This window comes from Peromyscus maniculatus, chromosome 10 (assembly GCF_049852395.1).
Source record: "Peromyscus maniculatus bairdii isolate BWxNUB_F1_BW_parent chromosome 10, HU_Pman_BW_mat_3.1, whole genome shotgun sequence".
Lineage (NCBI taxonomy): Eukaryota > Metazoa > Chordata > Mammalia > Rodentia > Cricetidae > Peromyscus > Peromyscus maniculatus.
In genome coordinates this window covers 4,936,064-4,949,502 of record NC_134861.1, presented here as the reverse complement: position 1 = coordinate 4,949,502, position 13,439 = coordinate 4,936,064, and the positions used below count along the sequence as shown (strand labels likewise).

At 39.5% G+C, this 13,439-nt stretch overlaps 1 protein-coding gene across 15 annotated transcripts in view; it reads right to left on the bottom strand.

Moving 5' to 3' along the window:
• Poln (DNA polymerase nu) overlaps positions 1–13,439 on the bottom strand; it is a 164,835-nt gene that overhangs the window by 96,403 nt on the left and 54,993 nt on the right. For all 15 annotated transcript variants that reach the window (XM_042285788.2, XM_076546990.1, XM_076546994.1 and 12 more), the window contains 3 exons: positions 8,564–8,647; positions 8,012–8,107; positions 500–556 (listed from right to left, as the gene is read on the bottom strand). In XM_042285788.2, coding sequence (XP_042141722.2) covers positions 500–556; positions 8,012–8,107; positions 8,564–8,647 — 237 coding nt within the window. The remainder of the gene's footprint in view (positions 1–499; positions 557–8,011; positions 8,108–8,563; positions 8,648–13,439) is intronic.

Here is a 13,439-nt window from a genome sequence, read left to right as displayed (position 1 = left end):
ATAACAGCACTGATGTTTGGTTTGTAAATGTGGTTAAGGGGTAACAGAAATCATGAAGTAAAGAGCAGGTTTGTGAACAGAGAAAACATGAATAGCTAAAAGAGGAAAGGGGACATACCAGTAAACACCCAGTAAATATCATTGTCTTAGAGCCTGGAAACCAGGGGAATGACAGGACTTTTGTGAGAATTGGTACAAGTCTTATTCTCACTTGAAGGGATGGGGGACAGGCCATCAGTCTCCTTCCACATACAACTCCTTGGGCTCCCAGTGTTAGGCAAAGCAGACTCAGACTTGAGTAGGATGACATCAGGATATGAAGAAAAAGGGCTGACATGAAATTGGTTGAGGAAATTTTATTTCTTTAGAATACTGTTCACACGCATCAGCAAACATGGGGTTGTGAATAGAGACAGGGTTGGATAGTTTTCACAAACCATTTACACACACACACACACACACACACACACACACACACACACACACACAGTCAACTTACCTGTCTATATTCCAAAATTATCTTGGGTAATGGGTGAAGATCTTGTAGAGAATTTAACTAAGAGAATGAAAATATGTATTACCAATATAATTTCTTCATTTCAACAATTCAAATGTTTACTTTCAACTGGAGAGTGTCCTAGTAATAAATAATGTAACCTATTTTCCAAAATGAAGACTCATAGCAAACTCAGATTATCAAGTGTCTTAATCCCAACCCTTTACAAAGTCATTCTGATATCTACCCAGGAGCTAAATTATTTCACATGAGCTGAGAAATAAGTCTTCTTCAGACCTTAAATTAGCAAAATCTAAATCCCACATAAAGGAGTAAGTCAGGTGCCTCCAAACATAAAATCCATGCTATAGCAGCAGCCAACATTTGACTCAGAAATCTGGGTGAAACTTCAGGGAGGTGTAGCACAAACTTTGAATCCTAAAGCTACAGTATTGAACACACAGTACTGACCCTAATCTGTTGATATGAAGTTCAAAAAGAGGAAAAAGTACCCTGTAGTGGTAGACAATGCTCAGGATCTGAAAAGAAGCAGGACCAACTAGGAGACTGAAATATTTATTTCTTGCCACACAGCAGTTACATGGTATTGTCATAAGCTTTCTGTCTTAGTAGGTAGAACATACCTAAAAACATACCATACCAACAAAGCCACACCTCCTAGAAGTATCTGTTAACATTCTGACCTGTCCCTTGAAATCCCACGCCTTGGGGCCACCCTGGGTCCTGACATAAAAGCCTCGTTTTAAGGAAAAATCCCTCCCCTTCCTCTCTTCTGCTCTCTTTCTTCCCCACCATGAGGTGCGCACATCTCCACTTTTCCTCTCTTCTCTTCTCTTCCTCTCTCTCTCTCCTTTATGCCTTTCTGTCTCTTTATCTCTATATTATAATGAACTCTTTCCACGCGGATGCAGCACCTGGGTTGTAAATGAATGTCCGTCGCCACCACCATGCCTGCATGGTGTCTTGCCTGAAGAGGCAAATTCCATAACCCTTTTCTTCTATCCTTGACTCTAAAGCCAGAACCATGTGGCCAAAGCTGCCAAGTTCTGCTGCTTGCTGGGGTTGGAACATGGCCCTTCATTCAATTACATCTTTACTAGCTTTATGTTTTTGATTGTTAACTTTACTGCCTAAACTTAGCTGTCCTAGAACTTGCTCTGTATACTAGGTTGGCGTCAAACCCAGAGATCTTCAATTATATCTTTACCAGCTGCTATATTTAGCACATTCTTCCCTCCCAGTACTACATCATCATTTTACAAATAGAAGAACTGAAGCTGAAGAAGTAAGTAACTTATATAGGGTCACACTGCTTTATTAGCAGCAAACACGACATCCTAATAATCCTGAGTTCTTGGGATATTAATGAAAGAGTCTCTGATGTGAGATATTGTTCTAGTTAGATGACTGGAGGACCATAGTAGAGCACAAGACAGAAGAAAAGAAGTAAAGGTACATACAGAATGAGAGAAAACATCTCTCTATATAATTTATGTTCAATGTGACTATGACTATATATATACATAAATATATCTCTTCGTTATGTTACAGAACAAAATTCTCCAAATTTAAAGCATCTTAGCAAAAAAAAATCATACACATATATATATGCTTTTCATTGACTCACAGTGGTTGCACACATCTGTGGGACACAGTGTGACATCTCTGTGTTCAATGACCCAATAAACAATTGTCACATTAAAAAAAAAAAACATTTTTACCAGCTTTCTGTTTTCCATAGTTTTCTTCACTGCCTAAGTTTGGCTGTTATTGAACTTGCTCTGTAGAAAATGTTGGCCTCAAACCTAGAGATCCACCAGCCTCTGCCTTCTGAGTGCTGGGATTAAAGGCATGCACCACCACACTCAGCTCTAAGCTTTTCTTTAATTCCTTTTCACAAATTGGAAATTTAGCTGGGTGGGATCTTGCCCTGAGGTCACCATTCCCTTTACTCAATGTGTGTGTGTGTGTGTGTGTGTGTGTGTGTGTGTGTGTGTATGTGTGTGTGTGTGTGTGTGTGTTTTGAGACAGGGTTTCTCTGTGTAGTTTTGGTGCCTGTCTTGGATCTTGCTCTGTAGACCAGTCTGGCCTTGAACTCACAGAGATCTATCTGGCTCTGTCTCCCGAGTGAGACACCACCACTACCTGGCACTGCCCTGTTTTTTAATTGGCTGCTTCTAGGGTATCTGTTTGAATTGTTATGGCACATTTCTGAGGTTCTTCCTGAAACTGAGTACAGCCCCTGGTTACCAGGTGGTCTAAGATGGTGGCCCTTCCCTAAGATGGAGTCTGCAAAGTCAAGTCTAGGCCTTCATATTGCCTTCACAGTGTGTAGAAAGTAAATTAATAACACAGGCACTGAAAGCACCTAAAGGCCTTACTGTAGCCAGAGGATATTCTTTTTGAGGAGGGGAGTGGATTTTGAGACAGGGTTTCTCTGTGTAGTCTTGGCTGTCCTGGAACTTGCTTTGTAGACCAGGCAGGCCTCAAACTCAAAGAGATCAACCTGACTCTGCCTTCCAAGTGCTGGAATTAAAGGCATTTACCACCACACCCAGCTAAGAGGATATTCTTAAAATTACATTTAAGGTGACAATTACAAACTATCAGGCAAAAATTTGCTGCCAGTCTAGGGTCTATCGAAAAAGTCTGTAGTGAGAACCATGGGCAGTTGATGTTTGGAAAGAAGTGCCACAGCCAAAGGACTGGAGACATGGTCTTGGGCTGTGTGTGATTTTGAAAGAGATAGGAAGACACGACAAGTGTTTTCAGGGCAGCACCACGATGTTTCAATAGCTTTAACATGTCGGTGTAGTAGTGAGACTCTGGAGAGGAGGTATGGAGTGACCTAAGTGACAGAGGACAAAGGTGATAAAGTGAGGATGGGAAGAAGGAGGCAGATTCAGAACACATTTTGTAGGGAGAAAGCACAGGATTCGCTGGGAGTGAGGTTGGAAGAAGGTCAAAGATGACTTCAGATGTTACTGATCTTTTGGTAGTCTATCCTGTCAGACCATCTTTAGTAACATTAGGAACGCACAGACATACATATCCTCACTGAAATCTCACAAGGTCCTAGTAGTGAAAATACAATATATTACTTCCTTTACAGACCTGGAAATCAAAGTACAGTTAGGTAAGGTAGGCATGAAGACTAGCCTGAATCCTCTCCCCAGTTCTGCACTGCCTATCCAGGACTGGAATGAAATATGAATTATATAATTAATAATACTTACTGAATACACAATAGAAACCCTAACTAAGACACTTGTCCTGTGATCTCTTTTGATCAAGACCCTAGAGGAACATCCTCTACAGGAGATCCCTACTTTCCTACAACCTTCCACTGAGCCTCACAAGCTAAAGGGGAACAGTCAGTAAGTACAGGCTCCCACGGTCCTTTGTTCTAAGTGCCAGCCTAGGCTAAGATGAGTGGACACAACTTTCCCTGTCACTAAGTCAAAAGCGGATGGCACAGGAAACCCAGACCAGCACTTCAGTCACTGCTTTCCTACCGCAGTTTGAATCTACTTATTTACTCCAATCCATATCTCTTCAGTGAAATTACTTGTCAGCTTTGAGCATCTATTTATACTCTGCCACTAGGTACACTGCAGTCTCATTACCCTTTAAAAGTGTATTCCTGGTCAGGTGGTGGTGGCACACACCTTTAATCCCAGCACTCAGGAGGCAGAGGCAGGCGGATCTCTGTGAGTTCCAGGCCAGCCTGGTCTACAAAGTGAGTTCCAGGACAGGATCCAAAGCTACACAGAGAAACTCTGTCCCCAAAAAAAACAAAAAGAAAAACAAAAAGAATAGAGAGATGGCTCATCGGTTAAGAGCACTGGCAGCTCTTCCAGAGGACCTGAGTTCAATTCCCAGCACCCACATGGCAGCTCACAACTGTCTGTAACTCCAGTTCCAGGGAACACCTGACACCCGTGGCAAAACACCATGGACAGCCAGGGCTACACAGAGAAATCCTGTCTCAAAAAAAAAGAAAAAAGAAAGAAAAAGAAAAAAGAATTTGCTTTAAACCAGGTAGGTGACATATATCTACAATCTCAGCACAACAAACAAACAAACAAAAAAGGGATTTGTTTTAAGAACAAAGCCTCAGAGGAGGTATGCCATGATGGTTAATTAGAAACAACTGCTGTGTGATGTCAATATTGCGAAAAGTGAGGGAAATGAAGATACACTCTAAACTGAAGAGATTTAAAAAAAAAAAAAGCACAAGAGATCACAGGACAAGTGTCTTAGTTAGGATTTCTATTGCTGTGAGCAAAAATCAAGTTGGGGAGGAAAGGGTTTACTTGGCTTTCACTTCCATATCACTGTTCATCATCGAAGGAAATCAGGACAGAAACTCAAACAGGACAGAGACCTGGAAGCATGAACTGATGCAGAGGCCATGGAGGGGTGCTGCTTACTGGCTTGCTCCCCATGGCTTGCTCAGCCTCCTTTCTTTATAGAACACAGGACCAGAATAACTTGGTCTGTTGATCAAAAGTTTTGGGTCAATAAGATTATAATTACTTAGACTTGTAGGTCTAGGTTAAAATCATTTGGAGGTTTTTTTATTCTCCAAAATGCCCAGGGATGGCTCCACACACAATGGGCCCTCTTCCATCAATCACTAATTAAGAAAATGCCTTACAGGAAGATCTTATGAAAGCATTTCCTCAATTAAGGTTCCCTCTCAGATAACTCTAGTTTGTAGTCAAGTTGACAAAGACAAGTCAGCACACAAATGAAAGTCTGAAGAAAAAGAAAGGCTAAGCAGTGGAAAGGAGGAACTATCTACCCATTTCCCCAGCAGCAAAGGAGGAATCATTCTGAGTAGAAACCAACAAAGAAACTTCAGAGTCTAGTTTTGCACTGTAGGTCAAATGGACAATAGATATCTATAGAACATTCCATCCAACAGAATACTCATTCTTTTTAGCATCTCATGGACCTTTCTCTAAAATAAGTCACATTTTAAGCTATCAAACAAGTCTTAAAATATTTAAAAAATCAAAATAATTTCTTGAATAATGTCACATCATGTTAGAATGAAATAAGAAATTGATAGCATGAGAAACTACACAAATATGCAGAGAATATACACTATACTCTTGAATGGATAGTAGGTAACTGGAGAAATCAAGAAGACTAAAGAATTCCTAGAATCAAATGAAAATTAAATCACACCTTATTAGAATCTTAGTGCTCATATTAAAAGATGAGAGAAATCTCAAATAAACTATTTAATAATGTACCTCAAGGTACATTAAATAAGGACAAGTCAAGTCTAAAAGCAATAGATGAAAAGAAATAATAAAATGAAGTGGGAACTAAAAGAACAATATGAAATATCATCAAAATAGTTGATTTAAGAAAATAAACAAGATTGACAAATCCTTATCCAAACTAATCAAAAGAAATGAAAAGAAGACCCAAATTAATAAAATTAAAGATGAAAAGGGGAGATTTCTATAAGTTCCAGAGGATCATTAGGGAATAATTTGAAAACTTATACCCCCAGACACTGGAAACTTTAGAAGAAGTAGTGGATAAATTCCTAAATACATACAACCCACCCAAACAAACCTAAAGGGATATAAACAAACAAATCCATAAGAAGCAATAAGGCTGAGACAGTAATATAGACTCTCCCACCTAAGAAAAACTCAAGGAGGAGGGCAGCTGGAGAGATGGCTTAATGGGTAAGAGTGCTTCATGTACAAGCGTAAGGAACTGATTCCCATTCCCAGCATCCACATAAAAGCTGGGTGTGCAAACAGGTGGATCCTGGGAGCTCTCTGGTCAGCCAACCTAGCAGAAGAGCTGAGCTTCCTGGTTCAGTGAGAAATGCTGTCCCAAGGCACTAAGTTCAAGAATTATAGAAGAAGACACTTGGTGTCTTCTTCTGGCCCATGTATGTGCACACATGGCACACACACTTGCACATTGGCATGTATACACTATGTAATACTTACTGAATACACAAATAAAAAAGAAAAGAAAAGCCCAAGATAGGTTGAATTCACTGTAGAATTTTGCCAAACTTTTAAAAAAGAGTTAACCAATGTTTCTCAATCTATTCTAGAAATTAGAAAGAGAACAAGTACTACAAAATTCATTTTGTGAAGCTAGTATTACTTTGATACTGAAGCCAGATTAAAAGCCTAGCAAAAACAACAACCCACTACAGGTTCTCTGATGAACATAGGCACAAAAATTCCATAAAATATTTCCAAACCAAGTTGAACAACACATTGAAATATCATGCTCCATGACCAAGTTGGCTTCATTTTAGGGATACAAAGATTGTACATATAACAAATAAAAATCACATGGTTATGCCAATAGATAGAGAAAGGGCCTTTGACAAGGCTTAAGATCTCTTCATGATAAAAGCTCTCAAGCAACTAGAAACAGAAAAAGCATATCTCAGTATAATAAAGGCCATATATGAAAACTTATAGCTAATATTACACTAAAATCAGAACAAGACAAGGGTACCTATAACCACAACTCTTCATCAGTATATTGCCTACAGTAACTCTTCATCAGTATATTGCCTACAGTCTTACTTGGATTATTAAGACAAAAAGAAAAAAAAGAAAGAAAGAAAAAGAAAAAGGAGACAAATAGAAACACAAAAAGTCAAATTATCTCTTTGCCATGTGACCACTTGTCTGCCATTTGGCTGCTTGCTGACCTCCATGCCTAACTCAAAAGGCATGGCTTTCTCTCTTCCTCTTCTCTGTCTCCCTTCTTCTGACAGATTTTGAGATTTCCAGCTTATCTGCTCTGTTTTCTTCTAAACACTAACAAAATCGTCCTTGAACTAAAAACAACAGCAACAACAAACAAACAAAAAGCCAAACTGGGCCAAGGAGGTACCTCAACGGATGAAAGCACTTGTTACACAAGCCTGACAGCTTGAGGTAGAGCCCCCAGAAGCTACATGAAAAGTCAGATTCAGAAACTAGAGAATGCCTCAGTGGCTAAGAGTGACCACTGCTCTTACAAGGGACTCAAGTTCAGTTCCTAGCATGCACTTGAGTGGCTCATAATTGCCTGAAACTTCACCTCCAGTGGATCCAACTTTCTCTCCAGGCTTCCACAGGCACCTACAGTCATGTATGAGACACACAAATATATACATACACAAATACACATTCTCTCTCTCCCTCTCTCCCTCTCCCTCTCTCCCTCTCTCTCTCCCTCCCTCCCTCCCTCCCTCCCTCCCTCCGTCCCTCCCTCTCTCCCCTCCTCTCTCTCTCAAAAAGAGCAAAATTGCACCAAATTGTCCTTTGCCAGAAGTATAGCCAGCCAGACGTTCCTGGAGAGTGCTACCTGCCCACCTCTTGGTGCACAGCCAGGAGCATAACCTTGGGTGGAAGCACCTTGTCTACAGGGTCTCCTGCCAGCACCAAAGGAAGCCTGTACCTGGTGCAGATAAATCAGCATCTCAGAAAGATAAGGAAGCTAGACTCTTACCATGGCCTCTGATGTGGACAGCTGGTTCTGCAGCCCAGTTCTGGGAAGATGCTTCCTCTGACTCAATAAGTGCAGCTTCAACTTGCCAAAAAGGATCTTCAACAAAAGCAGTGCACATGTGTGAAAAAAGATGCAAATTTGAGAAAATGAACATAACCATCACAGTTATAGCCACTGGCCTGGAGGCATACACTGAAAAGAGTAAAAGAGGCTTAGCTCTTCATTTATAAGGACTTTGACTTAATGTATCGCAAAATGTTCATTACTTGTGAGAACATGAATAACATATCACTTTCAGACAACATTATAAATTCAGACTAAAGCATCTTTTTAATTCACGAGTAAGACAATTTTTTTGAAAGGACAAAACTTAACATTACCAGCCAGGTATGGAGGCCCTCGGCTTTAATCTCAGTACTTTGGAAGATGAGGCAGAAGGACCGTCATGGGTTGGAGTAAGCATACAGCCTGGGTTGCTGAGTGAGTTCTAGGCAAGTCTGGGCTAGAGAATGAGACCGTGTCTCAAAACAAACAAGTGAAATTGAGCCTTACCTCACGAAGTTGATTATTACTCATTATGAGAAACTGTTCTCCTGCAACAAAATGGGCTTCTTGCTCCAGTTCCTTGAGATGAGCCTGAAAAATTGAAAAAATTATCATTCACAGATTTTATGATTTAAAATAATTCAATCTGCTCATCAAGTAACTCTCAACAAAAGCCGTTAATGGAATAAAAAGTCATCTATAACTTACCAAAGTGAACATTTAAAAGCATACATATTGACTTGTGGTAGAATTTTCAGGCTCATAAATCACCTTTTACTAAATATAGCGGAAACTTAAAGAAGCAAAAATAAAAGTACATCAAAATGAGGGAGGGAAAGAATATGTTTTTAAGCAATATTAGAACTAGGAAAGGGATCCAGCTCTAGACAGAAGATAGAAATAGATCAAGATATTCTTTAAGTCAATAAGAAGAAATATAAACATGAGTAAAAAATTTAGACGAAGGGCTGGCAATAGGTAGAAGCACAAGCCTGGTAACCTGAGCTACACCCTTGGAATTCACATGGTGGAAGAGAACTGACTCCCCAAAATTGTCCTCTGAACTCTACACACACACACACACACACACACACACTAAAAACACTTTAGAGACTTGGGCAGATGTGGTGGTATTGTGTTCCCCAAAATATTGTGTACCTTAATAAATTTATCTGGGGTCAGAGAACAGACAGCCACTAGATACAAAGGCTAGAAAATGGTGGCACTCACACCTTTAATCCTAGCATTCCAGAGATAGAAATCCCTCTGGATCTCTGTGAGTTCAAGGCCACATTGGAAACAGCCAAGCATGGTGACACGCCTTTAATCCCAGAAAGCCAGCCTTTAATCCTAGGGAGTGGTAGTAGAAAGTAGAAAGATATATAAGGCGTGAGGACCAGAAACTAGAGGCATTTGGCTGGTTAAGCTTTCAGGCTATGGAGCAACACAGTTCAGCTGAGATTCATTCTGGATGAGGACTCAGAGGCCTCCAGTCTGAGGAAACAGGACCAGCTGAGGAACTGGTGAGGTGAGATAGCTATGGTTTGTTCTGTCTCTCTGATCTACCGGCATGGACCCCAATAACTCGCCTCAGGTTTGATTTTATTAATAAGAACTTTTAAGATTCCTGCTACATCTGGCGCCCAACGTTTGTGTTACGAATTCATGAAAAAGCTGTTTGCCTGTGGCCTTGTGAGCACCAGTTCAGGCCCACGTTGCACTCGGCCGGTTGTGGTGGCACACGCCGGTAGGATTTGCTGAAGGAGACAGAGGCAGGAGGATCCTGAGTTTGAGGCCGGCCTAGGAGGCTTGGGAGAAGCTTTGGCCCGGAATGAACCACAAACAGTGGTGGGACCATGGAAGCAGTGGCTACTGCTCCACGTTGCCAGCTCCTTCTCATGGTGTTGGTGACTGCGGTGATGCTGCTACCAGGGACAAAGGGTTTACTGCTGCTGGTTCAGAGAAGAATTGCCAGGACCATCGTGTTACAAGAAAGCATCGGCAAAGGTCAGTTTGGAAAAGTTTGGCAAGACAAATGGTGGGGAGAAATTGTTGTGAAGATTTTCTGTTCTAGGGAAGAATGTTCATGGTTCCGAGAGACAGACATTTATCAAACTGTGATTGCTTCAAACCACAGAGGAGGCAAAAAAAAAAAAAAAAAAAAAAAAAAGTCTGCGGGAAACCATGACCACGCCTAACAGTGACTTTGAAATCTTCAAAAAGATGACAGGATCCTACAACGATGATTCCACATGGACTATGATAAAGCCATTAAGCTGATTAACACCATGGAAAAATCGACTTTGGACTACAAACTGGTCAGGACAATTTTGAGAGGACTAGCTGAGATGATACAGCCTGACAGACTACTCGAACAAGGACTTGAAACAAGCCCTGAACTCTTTTATGCAGAGAATGGACAAATGATACAGGACTTGATGATTAACCTAAAAATTTTCTTTTCAAGATTCCCTAAAGATATCTTCACCCCTAGAAAGCACAAAGGAAAAGAGAATCTAGATATGAGATAGATCATCGAATCTACTCTGAGAAAAAAGAAATAATAGGATAAATAGGTAGATCATTGAATCTACACTGAAGAAAAGGGGAAGATATAAAAATGACAAAAGGTAGACTACTGAATGTATTAGGAAAAGAAAAAAGAGAGAATATGGATATGATAAGATAAAAAGGGAGATTATGGAATCTACTTTTAAAAAGGAACTACTTGTTTTAAATAAGATAAGTAATGAAAATTTTTTGGTCTAAGTTTATCAGATGTCACTGGACAGGACATTGTTATTATATATAATGGAGTTTTTATCTGAATCTGTCAAATGTTAATGGACTAGACATCATTAATGTAATTTTTGTCTGTATATATTGTATATACTTATTAGATAGTTTTTCTTGTATTAGTTATAAGCTTTCTTTAATTTTAGACAAAAAGAGAGGAGATGTGGTGGTATTGTGTTCCCCAAAATATTGTGTACCTTAATAAATTTATCTGGGGTCAGAGAACAGACAGCCACTAGATACAAAGGCTAGAAAATGGTGGCACTCACACCTTTAATCCTAGCATTCCAGAGATAGAAATCCCTCTGGATCTCTGTGAGTTCAAGGCCACATTGGAAACAGCCAAGCATGGTGACACGCCTTTAATCCCAGAAAGCCAGCCTTTAATCTTAGGGAGTGGTAGTAGAAAGTAGAAAGATATATAAGGCGTGAGGACCAGAAACTAGAGGCATTTGGCTGGTTAAGCTTTCAGGCTATGGAGCAACACAGTTCAGCTGAGATTCATTCTGGATGAGGACTCAGAGGCCTCCAGTCTGAGGAAACAGGACCAGCTGAGGAACTGGTGAGGTGAGATAGCTATGGTTTGTTCTGTCTCTCTGATCTACCGGCATGGACCCCAATAACTCGCCTCAGGTTTGATTTTATTAATAAGAACTTTTAAGATTCCTGCTACAGGCAGATTGTTTTCAAAGAGAAACTAATAGCCAATAATGATAGAAAAGCAATTCACTTCATCAGTAATCAGGAAAACAGACCAAACTCATGCACGGTTTATGACAGTTGCAACCTTCAAACAGTCAGATGCTTCTTGACTGGGACAGATGTCACCCATGGCAGAACATATAGACTGTGTGATAACATCAAGGCTAAGATACAGAAGACTGAGAGGTTGTATACAAACTATTGATTTACTCACAGTTCAATAATAAGCTAAACTATACTGTTTAGACACTGAAATAGAGAACACATGAATCATAACAAGAATGAAATATTTTCCAAGGCAGGGCAATGGTTACTTTTAGAAGCAGAACACAGTTTCTGTCAGGAAAAGCACATAAGGCTGTGGATATCCCATGCTTTGACCTGGGTGATGGATACCAGAGTTATCATTTCTGTAATTTAAGTGGAATTAAAAATATTTTTCATTCATCTTTATGTATCTTTCCATATTTTTCATTCTTTAGGAAATTTACCAATTCCTTGAATGAACTCTAGGGAGCAAATATCCACACAAGAAAAATAGTCTAACTTAGCCTAGCCCTTGAGGGCCTGTTGTGGGATATTTTGATCACTCTGTGACACTCCAGACCATCAATAAAGTTTACCTTGAATCAGGGGGCAGAGCCAGTGACTAGCTGGCCAGAATTAGTCATAGAGAAACCAGCATTTTTGAAAATCATTTAGAGTCTGTAATTGATCTCTCTTGATTTGTACTTTTTTGTGGCAGAATTTTTTATAAACCTATCTTATATCCTAAATAATTAATAGAATCTTCTCTTTGTATTTTTTTTCAGGAGCAATTTGTAAACCCCAACAAGGAAAATTTCTCTTTACTCTATTAAACATTTTTTTCTAAAGTATCTGCATCTGAATCAGCCAGTACGATATCATCCATATAATGGTAAATTATACATTAAAGAAAGTGTTTACAAGTTAGTTCAAAATATTGACATAAGGTAGGGGCTGTTTAACATTCCTTTTGGAAGAGTTTTCCAGTGGTATCTTTTAACAGGCTGGAAATGAGTATAAGTAGGCACTGTGAAAGCAAATTTTTCTCTATCCTGTTCTTGTAAAGGTATAGTAAAAAAGGAATCTTTTAAATTAATTACTATAATGGACCATTTCTTGGTTAATAAAGAAGGCAAGGGAATTTCAGGTTTTAAAGAGCCCATTGGCTGAATCACCTAATTTACGGCTCTTAAAACTCTTAACATTTTCCATTTTCCAGATTTCTTTATAATGACAAATATAGAAGAATTCTAAGGACTGGTCGATTCTTAAATATGTTGAACATTTAGCTGCTCCTGAACTAGCTGTTCTAGTGTCTGTAATTTTTCTGATGTCAAAGGCCATTGTTCCACCCACACAGGTTTGTCAGTTAACCATTTTAAAGGTAGGGCTGCTGGTACCTTTGAAAGACCAACAGCTGTTGTGTTTTGTTTATGTACAACTGGAACAGTCTGTGACTGTTCTTGATAATACCTTTTAACAGTTCTTTCGGATGCATTCTTTATTTTATGGTTTTATTTCTGAGATTGGAGGAATGTTAATCTGTGTTTTCCATTGCTGCAACAAATCACATCTCCATAAAGGAGATTGCTATGTCAGCCACCTATGGTTTCAATTTTCCTATCTGTCCTTCTGACCCTATACATTCGACCCATCTTACACTTCATTTTATCTGAGATAAAGTTCTAGTCCCTAAGAGAACATTTACTTCCTGAAGAGGCCAATCTGGATGCCAAGATTTTGGTGAAATTGTTGTTAATTCTGCACCTGTGTCTACCAAACCCTCAATTTCAATGCCATTTATTTGTATATATTAGCTTTGGTCAATGATCATTTGCCAAAATACTTGTCTCTTGGT